Source organism: Sardina pilchardus, chromosome 3 (assembly GCF_963854185.1).
Source record: "Sardina pilchardus chromosome 3, fSarPil1.1, whole genome shotgun sequence".
Classification (NCBI taxonomy): Eukaryota; Metazoa; Chordata; class Actinopteri; order Clupeiformes; family Clupeidae; genus Sardina; species Sardina pilchardus.
The window spans coordinates 16,021,575-16,038,143 of record NC_084996.1 but is presented as its reverse complement, the minus strand read 5'-3'; the positions used below and the strand labels follow the sequence as shown (position 1 = coordinate 16,038,143).

General features: G+C 44.7%; 1 protein-coding gene across 1 annotated transcript; it reads right to left on the bottom strand.

The window, feature by feature from the left end:
- Positions 1-4,252: 4,252 nt before the first annotated feature.
- nfil3-6 (nuclear factor, interleukin 3 regulated, member 6) lies at positions 4,253-8,093 on the bottom strand. The gene is made up of 2 exons (XM_062532111.1): positions 7,831-8,093; positions 4,253-6,724 (listed from the first exon to the last, which is right to left on the bottom strand). The coding sequence occupies exon 2, from the start codon at positions 6,666-6,668 to the stop codon at positions 5,316-5,318; it is 1,353 nt and encodes a 450-aa protein (XP_062388095.1). The 5' UTR covers positions 6,669-6,724; positions 7,831-8,093; the 3' UTR covers positions 4,253-5,315.
- Between the last annotated feature and the right edge of the window lie 8,476 nt (positions 8,094-16,569).

Sequence of the window (16,569 nt, the reverse complement as noted above, 5' to 3'; positions counted from 1 at the left end):
TCCCCATTCCCAACCCTACAAACGCACCCCAACCCCACCCCTCTTCCACCCAGCTGTGTCTGGGAGAGTGTTCCCATGGCAACAGTTTTACTGCCTGCCTAGCAACAGGCTTTATCTTCTGCAAAAATGGGGATGGGCAGAAAATGGTGGGTGTGGGCTGTGTGTGTGTGTGTGTGTGTGTGTGTGTGTGTGTGTGTGTGTGTGTGTGTGTGTGTGTGTGGGTGTGTGTCTTTCTGTCTTTCTGAATGTCTGTGTATGCATGGGTGGGTGTGGACGTGCATATTTTTGGTAGGGGGAGGGAAAGAGGAAGTCAAAGAGATGGCTTGATTAAAGCATGCCTCTCAGATCTTGTGGGCCCCCTACCCATCATCAACACACTCCTGCTGTCAGCCATCTCTTTATTGTCCTCGACCAGGGCTAGCCCACCGGGGAAGAGAGCCACACAATTTCCAGCTAACAGAATAAGAATTCTTGAACCACAGCAAGACATGTGTGCACACTGCATTCCTTTGTGCAACCATAGATTTGCATAGCCTCAGCAGGAGTTATCCAGTTTTAACAACCTTATACATTTTGTAATTCATGTTGTCTTATGCATCTCCAGACCTTTACATTTCCTGGTATTGTGTCAACATATAGCATGACGACATTAGATATAAAGTTTTGTGGTTTGTGTAATGTGAGCAATATCTTCTGATGGATGTGAATGTGTATTCAAGGGTCTGCTTTTGATATTTGCACAGAGTACCACATGGCCTAGGATGTCTTTTGTTGAGCTGGAAACTGACTGTCTGCTGCCCTCTACTGAGTGGATGCAAACTGCAAATCATAGTGAAGGGTGGTAGTTTGTGTCGATAAGAAAGTGAAAAGAATGGGGAATAGGGATAGGAAAACATATCTTTTTATTATTTGAGTTTGTATTTTTCAAATTGTTGATAAGGTTTTTGTCCTTACTACTGTACATTGTCACCTACTTTACATTCCAGCTATAGGGCACATTTTGAGGACATTCAGTTGTGCTTCACCACAAATCAGTCCATTATATCCTAGCTGCACTTGGAGGTTGGCATCATGACTGGATACACATGTACCTATTAGCAAAGGAACAATGTGGAAGGCAAATTATACATACTGATGGCGTGATTCCATCTATTGTGGAAATATCAGTGAAGAGTGGTATAATTTCACACTGGGTGACCCAGGACAAGTCTTGGAGCTTAGAGAATTCATTGTTGAGGCTATTCCTTCCATCGATAAACACTGTGGTTGTGATGCTTATAGTTTGGACTTTTGGCATTTATCAGCTGGCCTTTGTGTATGAAATTGCTGTTTAATAGGCAGAAAGATTAGAGCGAATTGTTAACAGTGAAGTCAGGAAATGGCTTGGGGCGCCACATTGTCTACTGCACTGAAGGGGATCTTGGAGTTCCCAATGACCAGCTTGGTGGAGGAGTTCAAAGACCAATCCGGAGATGACTAACTGACAGTCCAAGGATTCAGTCATCGAGAATACTGTCCCAGCAGAGAAACCTGGGAGGAAGTGGAATCCACAGGAAGCAGTTAAGAATATACTCAAGGCACACGGCGGCATAAGGATATTGTAGGACAGGTGCAGAATCTAAGAGCAGGGTTTGGTCTTGGTTCCAGCGGGAAAGCATGGGATAAAAGTCTACAGCACAGGAGAAGAGACAGATGGTAACCTGCTGCTTTGTTGGTAATCAAGAAGAGCGAGCTGCCTTCCGCAACGAACCGCTTGTGTGATTTGAGCACATTGCTGTTTGAGCTGTTACTTATGTCATAGACGTTTATAGTGCCGTTGAGTATGTTGAGAAATGTGTGATTGTGGTGTGTGGGAGTGAAGTACATGTATAATTTATGTTGCGTGCAATGTACTGTATGTACAGTAAGTTATGTGTTGCAGTGGCTGGAGCCTAAGACAAATTTGCCTCTGCGTACAATAAAATACTTTACCTTACAGCGGCGTCTCAAGCAGAACATAGGCAATAAATTAATTGCCATGGTGTTGCGAAGAGGAAGATGAGCTAAAAAGAGCTATGAGCCATGGATGCTAAATTTATGGTAGGAGCCACTTATGACATTCTTCCAACTCCACAGATTCTCAGTCAATGGATGGATGAAGATGGAAGTTGGAAGCTCTGTATGGTCCGTGGCTTCCTGAGGCACATTCATTCTGGTTGTACAACTAGCCTGACACAGGGCCACTACACTTGGAGACATAATCAGGTTTCAATATCACTGGCAAGAGAGTTTAGGCTTTGCCGGCGATTGATAAGGACAGTAGAATTTTGTTGGTGGGAGAAGGACAGAGAGGCCATTGGGCAAATACAAGCAATACAGGAAGATGGAGTTGGCTTGAGAACTCCTGGACAGATGCAAGTTCCACAAGGTATTGCTGTGACTGCTTTGGGACCAGACATGGTGTATTCAGAGTGTGAGCGCATCGTCTAGTTTATTGAGCTAACTATTCCCTTTGAAGATGCGATGGAGGAAGTGTTTGAGTGTGCTGATTTGGTGGCATAGGTAGAGGAACGTGGCTGGCACAAGACCAGTGGGTGTTTGAGGTTTTGTAGCAAAGACAGCCGGAACACTGCTTTTGGATTTTGGTTTCACTCAGACAGTCACTGAAAGGAGTGCTGCTGAAAAGACAAGCCAATTGGTATGTCTGAGGCATTCACAGACTACTTGGAGGGATGACATACATGTACTGTAACCTGAGTTGACTCTGCGATGTGTGAAATCGCTGATTTTGGGGTATGTTGTTGTAGCCTATCAAGGGTTTGCGTTTTGGCTGATTATGTCGCAGACTGTTGTTGGCATGTGGTGGTAGAGAACCCATCATATGAGTGTGGAGGCGGGTGGGTCTGGGACGGCATCACTGTTGAACCCTCTGGAGATGTCGTGGGCTTAATTCAACTGGAGAAGGAGGGGCCCACTTTAATACCTCAGTGAAATGCTCTTGAAGGCTGTTCTGGGGGTGATGTTTGTTCCTGCCTCGGTTAATTTTTTTTTTTCAGGGCGATTAGGCTGCTAGCTTGGCTTAGAGCCCGCATCAACAACAGGGCATAAGCACTTTCTAGTGAAGCCTACATCGCGCACTGTTGTGTTAGTGGTTCTGTGTTTACTGTTTTAGTTTGTTGTTGTTATAGTATCCTATGTGATGTGATGACTAGGCTGCTATAGACTTGCTAAGAGCCTGCATCAACAACAGGGTATAAACACTTGCTAGTTTGTTTAGATGTTGGATGTTGTTTGTGTCCTGCTTTAGTTCATTCTTTGGACAACTGGGCTATTAGCGTTGCTTATAACCCGCATCAACAGGACATGAACACTTAGCTAGCACTGGTGCACAAAGGCTGTTGTTGGTTATTGGTGAATTTGTAATTGCTGCTTTGGTTTGTTGTTGTTGTTGTTGTTGTTGTTGTTGTTGTTAGTAGTAGTATGCCATGTCATGTTGTGTAATGTTAAGGCTCGGCTGTTGTTTGCCCTCTATGGTAAATAAAATACCCCACCTGTAGCACAGGGAACATAACAGCTCCTCTGTATATATTTGAAATGACCTTACAATTTGAATAAATATTTACTCGTTTAATTTAATCTAGTATCCATCTTCCTCCCCCTCACCCATCTACACACACACTTTTGTCATCGTCATCATCTTGCTCTTTTACATCTACAAACCTCAGCATTCTCACTGTTATCTCTATCTAAGCACAGATTACAGAACTTGTCTCTCTGACTGGCTGGTATTGCAGCTGACTGTCTGACTGTCTGGTTGCCTGTCTCATTTACGGATTAACTGACCCACAGATAACATAACCCACCCCAGGGTGCATGACTCACACTCACACACATAAAGAGATCGAGAGCGAGAGGAAGAGGGAGAGAGAGAGAGATAGAGAGAAAGAGAGAGAGAGAGAGAGAGAGTTTTTATAAGGTGTGCTGAAAATAAACAGTGCAGCTGTTCGTCTGGCTGAGGGCGTTCCCCATAATTACGAAGATCTGATTTTGTAATGTGATTTTGAAATATGATTATGTTTCACCATCAAACTACTGTTCCCTACTGCACAGTATGTCAGAGAGCATTGCTCACTTAAAGGTACACACTTTTCTGTTGCGATTTTCCTCTATGATGGCAAGATTTCTTCATTAAGTCATAACTGATTAATTTAAACATTATAGGCTCTAGTCTAGTTAACGTGGAGTCATTTGTACTTACTGAAAAAAACAAATGCCATGGTCAAGAGTATTTTAATATATATTTATTCACATGTACAAAACTCACTACATAAGCTTACAAGACACAAGACATGACAATTTCCATCATCAAATGTATAGTTTACAGTGTGTGTGCTGTAAACTCAGGTCATTTCCAGATTTCCTGACACACACTCACACACAGTGTCTGAGGTGATCTTAGACACCCTGCTACACCGCCTCCAACAGGATTCCTCTTAGCTTCAAAGCTGTGCTTTTTAATGGAGGGTCCGATAGAGTGACCCTGTCTTTTAAAAAAGTAGAGCGACTACTTTAATTTTCAGTTCAAATAGTTCCCCTGTTTTGTCTTCAAGATGGCCCTGGAACACCAGCATGTCGCTCATATGTTTCTAATTAAGATTGGCATTAAGAACCAGTACATCTCTTTGATTGATATTCAGTTTTCCTGTAACGGGAACCGGGAGTGGTGTACCGAGTGAGAGGCATTCTTCTTTTGACAGATTTGTGTTCCAGTTCAAACTTCTCACGAAGCATATTGATGCGTGTCACTTTGCCTCTGCACTAAACATCAAGTACTACAAGGAGCCAGAGTCTTTTCACAGTGTTGGAGGCGAGAGTGAACAACGTACGTAAGCTGGCATTGCGTTGCCATTTGCACTGGGACATACAGTACAGTATTCAGTACATACACAGTCAGTTGAGTGTGACACAAGTTAGTGACTAGGGCAGTGAGAAACAACAGTGTTACACAAAATATTTCACATAAGAACTTGTACAGTGAGGAGTGTGTTAGGCAGTTGATAATTTTGTGATCTCTCGGTTTTTGTTTCCCGTCCTTCTTAACTCAGATTCAGCAGAGGTAGTGTTGTGACATGTCCAGTCCATTATTGCTCTCTTCTTAATGTCCACTTCTTCCTCCTGTTTCTTCTCCTCTTCTCCCAGTCCCTGTGTGCATGTTGTGGAGATGAGGAAGGCCAGGTCTGTATTTTGATGTGAGGTGATGTGAGATGTTGGCCAAAGGTGTCTCTGAGTTGGGGTCTGGGGGGGCGGGCTGTGTTGGTAAGAGGGTGTTGTACGCATTAGTTGGTTTTGGACACCAGCTGTGCGGAGAAGAGCCTCTTTAGCTGGGCCACCTCCTCACAGAGGGACGACAGCTGGGACTTGAGCATGTGGGTCTCGGCCTGGCTCGGGGGATCACTCGCCCCCTGTTCACCGCCGCCAGCGCTGGGGGCTGCGTGCTCTCCGTCCTGGGCCCAGAACCCTGCCGCGGCGCCGTCCCCTCTGTCCGTGAGCGGCTGCAAGGAGCCCCTGGTCGTGGCGGTCGGGTGCGGACTGCCGCGGCTGTCTCCCGTGGGCGTGTCGGCGCAGCCTCCTCCGCCGCCGCTGCTCTCCACGCTGCCGGGAGACTTGAAGCGCAGCTTGTGGGGGAGGCACTTCATGCTCTCGCCGCCCTCCAGCTTCCCCGTGACCTGGGAGAGCTCCCCGGACAGGTGCGGCGCCATGGGGGAGCCCGCGGGGCCGACCGCGTGGTGCAACAGGCTGCCCTCACTGGCGCCAGCGGTGGTGGCGGAGTGGTGGTGGAGGTGGTGGTGCTGCTGGTGCTGGTGGTGGTGCTGCTGGTGGTGGTGGAGGGCCTCGCAGGCCTGCTCCTCGGCGCCGGACCGGGGGGACAGCTTGATGTCGCGCTCCCCGGCGAGGCGCTCGTCGAAGAACACGGGGCTGCCCACGCTGGAGCCGCCCGGCGTGGAGAAGCCCGAGTCCTCGGACGACATGCTGCCCGCGTCGCCCATGGCGATGTCGCCCCTGCCGGTGACGGCGCCCCCGGCGCCGCCCATGCTCCGGGGCCCGAGCTGCAGGCCCGAGGGCTGAGACGGGTGGGGCGAGGGCAGGTAGCAGTGCTGGGCGGCGGGGGGCGACTGGGCAGCGGTGAGGGGCAGGATGGGCGCGTTGGACGGGTCCTTGACGAGGCCGAAGCGGAACTTGAGCGCGAGCAGCTCGGCGCGCAGCCGGGCGTTCTCCTCGAGCAGGGCGAGCACGCGGCCCTCCAGCACGATGTCGTTGACGCGGCGCTTCTCGCGCGAGCGCTTGGCCGCCTCGTTGTTCTTCTTGCGCTTGTCCCAGTAGCTGTCGTCCTTCTTGTCCTGCGGGATGAACTCCCGCTTGCGGCGGGCCGCCGCCTGGCTCTCCGTCTCCTCCTGCTCCTTGCGCTTGAGCGCCGTGTTGCGCCCCAGCAAGGAACGCGCCAGGAGGCTGCTGGACGTCAGGATGGACACGGCCTCGTCTGTGAACGTGCGCGCCCCGTTCGGAGAGGCCATTTCCAGCCCAAGGACCCCAGGTGCCATGGGGGCATCCAGGACCTGCATCCCCAAACTGCCGTGCTCTCTCATCTCTTGGGATTCTTCGGGAAACACCCCTGGTGCAGTGAAACTCATTGGTATCAGGTTGTTGTAGCTCAGCAAACCTCACTTGCGCTTCACAATGGTGCCACCTTGTGGGGAAACAGGGAGAAGTACAACAAAATAGTCAGTCAGGCAGTTGCGTAAGATCGGTTACAACATTATGTAACTCTGCCCTTCAAGTTACTGGAGCTACACTGAGAAGCACATTACGAGAAATGACCTAATCCAAAATCAACGAATCGGATCTATTTGCGAGCTGACCAATTATGCTCTCCATTAATTGTTTTCCAAGAATTACTCGTGTCTGCCCTGAAGTAGGCTAACCAATTGGGTTTATTAATAATAATTGTATACCTTCTTTTGGTGATGAAAAACTGTCGAGGATTTCGCATGGACGACTTGTGGTTGCAACAGTAAGAATAGAACAGTGTCTTATTGAAATCAACACCTGTTGTGTAGGCTACTTTCAAAGGATTTGTCAAGGTGAGAGAGGGAACGCGCTGTCATGTCCCAGTTATCGTATGGTCATGAATGCAGGGTTTAGTTGAATAATAGTTGATCAATAGGATATTTAGTTGAAAATATTGATTAAAAAGCTTGTTTGTAATCTGTTTGATGGGTCGTATGCCTACTGACACGTATTCTGACCAAACCTAATTTAAAATGTAACTAGCCTAGTTTTACATTGGCCCCATTCCCCAGTAAAACCAACATACAACGCTCAGCTTTTGATCATCGCAAAAATACCCGACGTGGATCCGTGTTGACCGATATACCATAACGCTATAATATTGTGCGACACTAGAGAAGATTCAGAGTACAGGCTATTCTCGAAATGAAACTGTAATAGTGTTGAACAGATTCGTGTCCATTCACTTCGTTGAACTTGGGCAGAGCAGCCTAGGCTATTCTTACGATGCGTTACACTGTTCTCTTATTAGGCTGAATACCATCCGCTACACTTATGACCGCAAATGGCCTCTATGACCAAAGTTATAGGCGTCATGCAAAAAATGTTGGCACGAATACATAAGCGACAAAATAAATGTAAAACTAATAACTGATAAAGCATGAAGGGTTTGATGTCGATATAGGACAAAATGTCGTTTCTCGAACTCAAGTTGTATTTCTTTACAAACAACCCCAGATGGCCATTATCATTAAAAACTAAAACTACTGTACACAATTAGCTTACCTTATATGAGCGAGTGACCATCCAGTGACTTCACGTTGATCTTGTTTAACAAAAGGTCTACTTTTGAAAAAGATATCCTGAACCAAGGTACCTGCAGCAATGGATTCGGTGACGGCACTACAATAAATTCCACACTCTTCAATATCCAGTGGCGAATGTTACATGTTGTTTTCGCTGCAACCCTTCATTGGTCCGTTCTGATTCGTCCGTGATGCCGCAGCTCCTATTTGTGTCTTTCTATGTGAAGTTCAGGCGAGGACGACCGCTATCCCTATGTGAACCGCGTGGCTTCTCTTGGTAATTCGCAGGGACCGCCTCTTTGGTTCCGCAGCCCACCCCGCTTGCAGAAGGCCTGCCTATTCTGGAATAACGCACACATTTTCTAAAATCATTGGATAATATTACTAGTACACCCCCTCTCCTGTCCTCACATAATAGTTCAGGAGTCCTTCAGAAGAGTCCTCCCTTTTAGAAAAGTAGTGCAGTGCCCGTTCAAACTAACATGCCATCCCTGTAGAGAACCCGTAGCCCAATTATGTCCGCAGGTATGCCTGCTTTAGAAATAGGATGATAGGGAAAAACATAATTCCAACTAAGCATTCAATAACTGAATATTATATTACATATAGGCTATATAATGTGCAGTGAGCAAAAATTAGACATTTAATTTTTTTGCAGATCAAAATGACATAAGCAAAATGAACAATATAGCCTTAGACCTAACTCATAACAGCTAGGTTTTGAGTTATAGGCCTAAGGCTATATGTTTATTGTCAAGCTTAGTGAATAACTTCCTCATAGGGAAGACAACCCATTTTGTGTAATGATGCTTCATCATATGAAATTACTGGAGGACAGAACAATCAAACCTGTCTTACTTACAGTATTTCCAATGAAGCGGGCTGGTTGACATGCAGAATTTCCATTCTTTTGAATGGTGATGTGTATGTTGGGAATGACAATAAAGTCATTAAAATCGGCAGGCCTATTGGTCTATTGTGTGGTGGGAATTCCTAATTTATTGTGACATTTTTAAATTCATCATAGCTATTGAACTGAGAAAAGAAGTTTGGCATAGCCTAACTTACACAAGTAGCCCAAAGTGAATTTGGCATTAGTCAATGGTCTTCAGCATCACAGTAGCTTAATAATAATATTATATCTAGGCTAAAAAACAAGGTACAAGTTTTTTCTAAATTTCGGCAAAATTCACAGTCTCTGGACACAAAAGCTTTGCAACAAACAAGGTCAGAGGCATGTTATTTGAAGATAGGGCTACACATTGGTTGCATAACTGTCCATCAGAGTTGCTTATTCATGGGTTTCATCAGGTCTTTTTCCACAGGTTATTAATCTAACACTATGCAGCCTGTATCCATAATACAGGTGCTCGGTTTTATACACCTGTGTGGAAAGAGACCTGATGAAACCCATGAATATTGTACCACAGAGTTTGTGTAACTGTTGAGTAAATTAAGCCATTTTGACGTAATCACATGCAACATTCATTAAGGATGGGGTTTCTTTCCTTTCTTTCCCAAATATGGCCACAGTGTATTTCAGTTAATCACCTTAAAATAGCCGTAAAAGGCCCCCACCTCCATCTCTAATACCCTTACTTTGACGCCTTTATTGTAAGGCCATTTGCTCTGAAGACAATGATTGGTTGTGTTGTTACGTTCACATAGGATATGGTGCAATGCCCACACTCCTCCTTATTGTGTGAAATGCATGCAAACGAGACATGCAAGGACGCAGAGGCTCTTCTGTCACGGACATGTGTGGAGGCCCTCTTTGGCCCCCTTTGTTTACTGAAGTTGCTAATCTGACGTTTGCAGACTCAGTGTGGTCTGTCATAAACGGTTAGACAAGAATGCGCTCCATCTGGCTCCGCTGCAGTACAGAGCTGCCCAGTTGGACCAGATCATTTCCCGACTATTAGCCGTGGCTTATACATTGATTTGGCAAAATTTCTTCAGCTATGAGGTTAATACAGGGGCAGTTAATATGGTGTTAATAAGGTTTTGTTTCTTTTAACTTGCATAAAACACTGTCCTGCGGCTTATACACAATGCGGCTTATATGCGGGAAATTACTGTATTATTTGGGCTTTCTGATGAGGGCATCTCCCCAGGCACACCTCAAGAGAAGTCTTATATTTAAGTCTTATTTTCATGTAGGACTCCCAGGGCATCTCATGATGCAATCTGCATTGGTTCCTTGCCTTGTCCAGGTGGTCTACTCTGGACACAAGTTGTTAATGCCATTTGTATTTTGCTGTGCACCATTGCATTCGAAAATTACGTCTAAAAAAACTTCTGTGCTGCTCCGGTATTTTCCTTCAGTATGATCAGCTTGTCCCCTGCCATGGATGCACCAGTTGTTTGCAGAAGCGCATACAGTAGGATCCACTCCTTTGAACTGCCATTTGTATTTATTTGACATCATGCACAGTGCTTATGCTTGAAAATCAAGAAAACATTGAAAATCATCAGCAAGCATCATATGGCAGTGAGGCAGTTATGTCTGAACAACACATTTCTCAAAAATGACTTTGTTGGCGCATATGAAACCATACAGGCAAAAACGTGTAACTTTCTGCAGATAAACTGTTTTAAAAGCATGACATGTCTGTTTCTCAATAGCTAATTTAAAGCCACAATGAGTAAACTTGGCACTTCTCTTTTCCCTCTAACTTCCCTCCTTCCTTTAAACCAAGGGTGGGCAACCTGCGGCCCACACAGCCCTATATTGCCCCTTCCCAGTGGCTCCCTGGCATTATAAAAAAACGAAATAAAGATAAATTGAAATTATTTTTTTATACGCAATTATATTTATATTATCCTATGATTGTTGTAGGTCTAATTTAAATGTCACCACAAAAATATTTTACCCTTGTGAGCAGCATAGCATGTGCGTCATGCTAAGCAAACAAGTGTTCTGCTCTTCTGTAAGGGAAATGCTTATTTATCGTCAACAGAAAAGCTTGTGAATGCTAATGTGTGTTCAAGAGGAAAGCTCTGAGGCTCAAGGCTAAATGTGTGAATTCAAAAGCTCAAAGCAGTGTGGCTGTATTTAGCCCTGAGAGTTTCTTCATTGTATGGTAAAGGCAATTAAGATTCCTCCGGCACCAATTGCTCACTGGTATTTGTGGATCACTCAAAGCGAGAGCTGACAGCCACCGTGCCTGGCCGTGGTGGGTCAGTTGGTTCCAGGTTATAAATATCTCTCTCTGCCCGTGTAAATGCTAACTTCATGACACTGCTGGGCTGCCAGGGCTAATGCCTGTCGCTGTACTCAGAACAGGCAGCCTCTGAGTGCTATGGAAACTCAGGCCACGTAACATCATACGAGCACTATAAACATGTTTGTGCACCATATTCATATTGTGTGTGTAGAGGTCAAAGGGTCAAACCTGTCTAATCATTGTAAGTGTGTCAGCTGTGAACCCTCTGAACTACCAAGATGCTGTGTCATATGCTCCAAAGTGGACCTTTGCTCATGTATTCTGTATTCTGAGATCGGCCAGATGCCACTGAGAACTAGGCCATCAAAGCAACACTAGGGTTGGGTATCGTTTGAATTAGAACGATTCCGATTCCGATTTCGATTCCTTGTTTCGATTCCGGTTCCTAACGATTCTCGATTCCGATTCTTGTAAAAGGCAGGGTCAAAAAAGTTTGGATATTTTAAGTGAGCTAGCTAACCAACGGTCTTTCTGAATGACATTTACTATAAATTTCTCACAAGCTAGAATAGAATAGAATAGAATATATACTTTTTTGATCCCGTGAGGGAAATTCAGTTCTCTGCATTTAACCCAATTTAACCGAATTAGTGAACACACAGCACACAGTGAACACACAGTGAGGTGAATCACACAACCCAGAGCAGTGAGCTGCCTGCCCAACCAGCGGCGCTCGGGGAGCAGTGAGGGGTTAGGTGCATTGCTCAAGGGCACTTCAGCCGTGGACTGGTTGGGGATTGAACCGGCAACCCTCAGGTTACAAGCCCGAAGCCCTAACCAGTAGGCCACGGCTGCCCCAGCTGTTTTCAACTACAATATAAATATCAAATCTATGAACTGTCTTGTTGCCTCAGCTCGGTTATGCAAACACCTTCTTCGTTGGTGTTTAGCGGCTTCTTCTTCCGGTTCGCGGACTGGCAATCGATACTAGGAATTGAAATTTAAACTTTTGAACGATTCCGGGAGAATTGGAAAGCTAGTCCCGGTTCCCATCGATTCTCGATTCTCGATACCCAACCCTAAGCAACACACCAACTTTCAAGAGAAATTAGCTTATTTGCTGACCAGCCTATAGAGCTAGATGAGAGGGCCTTAATTGTCTTCTCTGCGCGTGGGTCATTGGCATTGCATCAGACAGAGAAGGGAAGGGAACGCATCCTGTTATCTAACCAGCTCTTCTCCTGCTGGTACTCCCCGGTGGCTCGATGCCTCCGTGACACTGTGGCATGTCAGTAACGGAGGGGCAAGTCTGCACACGGCGTCTGCTCTGCGGAGCCCTGACCCACTGTGCTACTTTACCTTGCGACTGCTCTTCAGCCCGGCTCTTCTAAAGCTGTCCGACTTCCTGCATTACTTAATCAGAGACACTTCCTCTATGTAACAGTGAACTAGTCCCCAGTGACCTGAGTGTATTTACATTGCCTCCCTATTTAATGTGATTACACTGTGTATAACCCCCTCAGGACTGTACAGATTGTTCAGTTCATTCCTATACACCTAGTCATTAAGCCCTATATCCTCCCTTGTGACATAATATGATAGGACATGATATAATACAACAGAATATAACACAATATAGCATAATATTCGAGTTGTACACTGCACACCAAAACACAGGCAAACATATTTGTACTAGAAAAAGGGACAAGGGTATGTGATCTTCTATGGTCTCTTTGATCCGAACGTGGATCCAAACACTCCCAGCTCAGAGAGGCTGTGGGGCAGTTAAGGTCACTGTCCTCAAAACGGGCTGCTTCTTAGTGGGGGATGTTTGCATGATGGTCCACTTCTTCTAATGCATAGCTGCTCCGAGCATAGGCAACGCTTAGATAAATCATCATACTTACATAACACTCTAGAGTACATCCATGGCATTATATATGTATAAGAGTCTAGATTCCCCCGCGTTTGATGCTTAAGGTCCTGCATGTTTAAAAACAGATCGTGTGTAAGTGGTGTGTGGGTGGTTTAACCAAGGCCATAATAGCTATGCAGAACCCCATCTTTTACCCCAGCACCTTGAACTAAAAGAGCTGTGAATCTATAGATTTTGGTAATCCATGCACACACACACATACAGCCTCCTCCCGCTTACACACGCACACACACACACACAAGTACACACCCACAGTTTCACATGGATACATGGACAGAATTTCCTCTGATCTAGGAGTATTAAAAGCGCAGTGACTAAAAGGACCCTGGGAGACCACAGCATTCCTCACTTTTCTATTTCTGGAATCCTACATACGTCAGTACGTTGGCATGGCAACCCCCTGGCAGTTGCGAAGACAGAGGTGGAGAGTTATGAAATAATAATAAAAAAAAAGATCAAAAATAAAAATACCATTGATGATGAATCCTGGCACACAAATCAGATTTCAGATACAGGTTTCTCAAAGATCATTCATAAATAAAGTTAATCTTGTTATGCAAAAGATATTCATTTCTGCATTTGATTTTCTTGTCTTTGCATGAATCATTAGTCTCTAGGTAAAGGTCAATTGACTGCCGCAGTGGTAACAAGACACTCCATAAATCTGTGTCCTTACCAGGGTTAAAGCCCTACATGCTGCCAGATGGCTTGGAAGTCACAGAGTGCACATGACCTCAATAGCACATTTGCTTTCTTTAAAACAGCCCTGGGAGGCTGTTGTGCAATGTTTATCATCTCCATACAGTTAGTCCTCCTATCTCAGTCTGCTCAAAGCAACTGTTGTTCAACATCCTGTCATGTTTTAAGGTCTCAGCCCTGAGCGTTCCAAGAGCTGAGAGCTCGGTTGAAGTATTTGCATCAGCAGAAATGCATCATAATACTTACTTAGTGTTTCATAATGCATTAATAACTGCAGTGCACATTTTTCATTTGGGTAAAAGGGTCACAGTTATTTTGCCAGTGGAATGTTATGTAGTCAAATAGGCCACTGGAAATACAACAAGTGTTTTTTTTCAATCACGGCCATCTTTTCCAACAAACACAGAGAGAGAGAGAGAGAGAGAGAGAGAGAGAGAGAGAGAGAGAGAGAGAGAGAGAGAGAGACAAACACATTGTGTTATTGGATCTCCCTGCACTATAAATTACAGCGTGATGTTTTTACACAGCGTGAAGCTGACTGCTTTGTCCCCACAGATTGCTTGGCTCAGTCCACCATCCAACAGAATGGGAAAAAAAGCTGTCAATATTTGTCGCTGGCTTAGCACTACATGATTGAAAAGAGGGTAATGTTACTCTATTTTGCACGGGGCAAAGGGGACATGAGGTGAGCCACAAACTGAGAGAGAGAGAGAGAGAGGGAGAGAGGGAAAGGGAGAGAGAGAGAGAGAGAGAGGGGGAGTGAGAGAGAGAGCACTATACAGGTTATGTAACAGTACCCTCCTCTTGCATAATACATTCATAATCAGTCCCAAGGACAAATATAGCTGGCCTAGTTTCCGGCTAGTGACGATTCTGTGTCCTGAACATTCTGTGCAACACGCACCATTTCCTGATGTAACTGGGTTACTTCTGTAGACCTCTCCTGCGTACGGAGATTGGGTCAGGGAGACTAGAGTGGGGGGGGGGGGGTGCTTTGTGTTTCTGTGTGTGTGCGTGTGTGTGTGTGTGTGTGTGTGTGTGTGTGTGTGTGTGTGTGTGTGTGTGTGTGGGCATGCGGGCATGTATACAGTACGTGTATGCATCGGTGTGTTTTCATATTTGATTCCACTCCAGTGACTTTAAAACAAAAAATACGCCGTTGGCACATACCATACCTCCAATGCTCCCTGCAGTCATGCAATGGTGTACATTATTAACACAAGCCTGCTGCTAGAGAATCAGCTTTGGCGCAGCAGAGTGCGTGTCTGGCATGTGGACTGAAGCTTTGCATCTGATAATCTTTTCCCATAGGTTTGAGCCATTAACGAGAGAGTAATTTCCTTGAAACCAAACAGCTCTGATCTTAATGTGTTTACCATCACACCCCTCCAGAGGCTTTAGAGTGGGTTTGGTACAAGGGGGGTTTTAGTGGGTCTGTTCAGATCCCGACCTCTACCACTAACACTGACACTATAATCCCACAAGTAAAGCAAATCTGCTCTCAAAAGCTCAAATACAGAGGCCTTTTTAAGACTTTTTAAATTACTTTCACACAAAGTTTTACATGACACTCGGTTTCTTAGAAGCTGTCCCTGAAACAGCAAAACCCCACAGCAAATCTGTAAGCAAATCTTAAGATAATTATTAGCCGTTGACCTGTCTGACCTATCTTGCACACATAGTTTGTGATATATACGTAACACAGTTATTAGACCTTATTTTTTGAGACATTGCCATTCAAATGCAAGATTACAAAAGTCCAACCATGAATAGTTTTGTTTACCTTTTGACATGAGAGTTAGATTAATAGAGGAGATTTGATAAGACATTCGTTTTTCAATGCATTGTTTTACACCTGATTATGTGACCGTGAGACAGTGTGCCTTTGTTCCGAAGGACTTTAGCCACTCACTCATCACAGAGTCTTTTATGAGAGATTTTCTGGAGGACCACTCTTGAGGAGGATGACATAAATGGTCTGGCAGTGAAGACAGTGCAGCTGGCAGCAGTAACATGGAGACACTGCTGAATGACAAATAAGATATTCATGTTGCCAAAGCAGTCATACCAATGTATATCATAGTGTAACAATAACGCAGAAACATATTATACCACTGCTTGGTGAAATTTCCTATTGTGATGCGCTATTTGGAACGTGCATTATTTTTCTATATACCGCACGGCTATGAAGTAGTTCCCTTCTTTTGGGCTTATTACTTGAATATTGATTCGCCAATGTGAATGTAACGGTAAAAACAGCAATGTTGTATCTAAGACAGCGGCAATATAAACGAAAATGATAGTAGCAGTGGTATAAGCGGGATAATGATATAATGCACTTATAATGCACTTATAATGCACATAATGATATAATGATATAATGCACTTATCGAAGTGTAAAGTCCCCTCCGCCTGCGGCGTCGGGTCCTTATTACCACTTCGAACGTGCATTATTTTCCTAGAAACGCACGGCGCGTTGTTGATTATCCCTTACATAATACATACACACTACACACATATGCATACATGTACATACTGTATACACATACACATACGAATACAAGTAATAAAATATACTGTGTATGTCTATTCTCTGTAGAAATAAGGATATAGTCTAAGTATATGAGATACAATAATTAAGTTATAGTGTTTCTCAGCTTATGACAGTGTGAAATGTATCTTGCTGCTAGAGGGGCTGAATGTCCCTCTCCTGAGAGGATAGGCAGTTTTTCATGGGTACCCATGGTGGTTTCGAACTTTAGGTAGTATGTGTTAAAACTATTTTATATGTGCCACAGTGAAGAGGAAAGTGCTCCTCTGTCTCAACCTTCCCTGTCTGGCAGTGACCACATATTCTTTCCTCTTTTGGCAGCCAGGTTTTCCTGAGCCTGCCTGTTTCCACTGTAAGAGTGTGGTC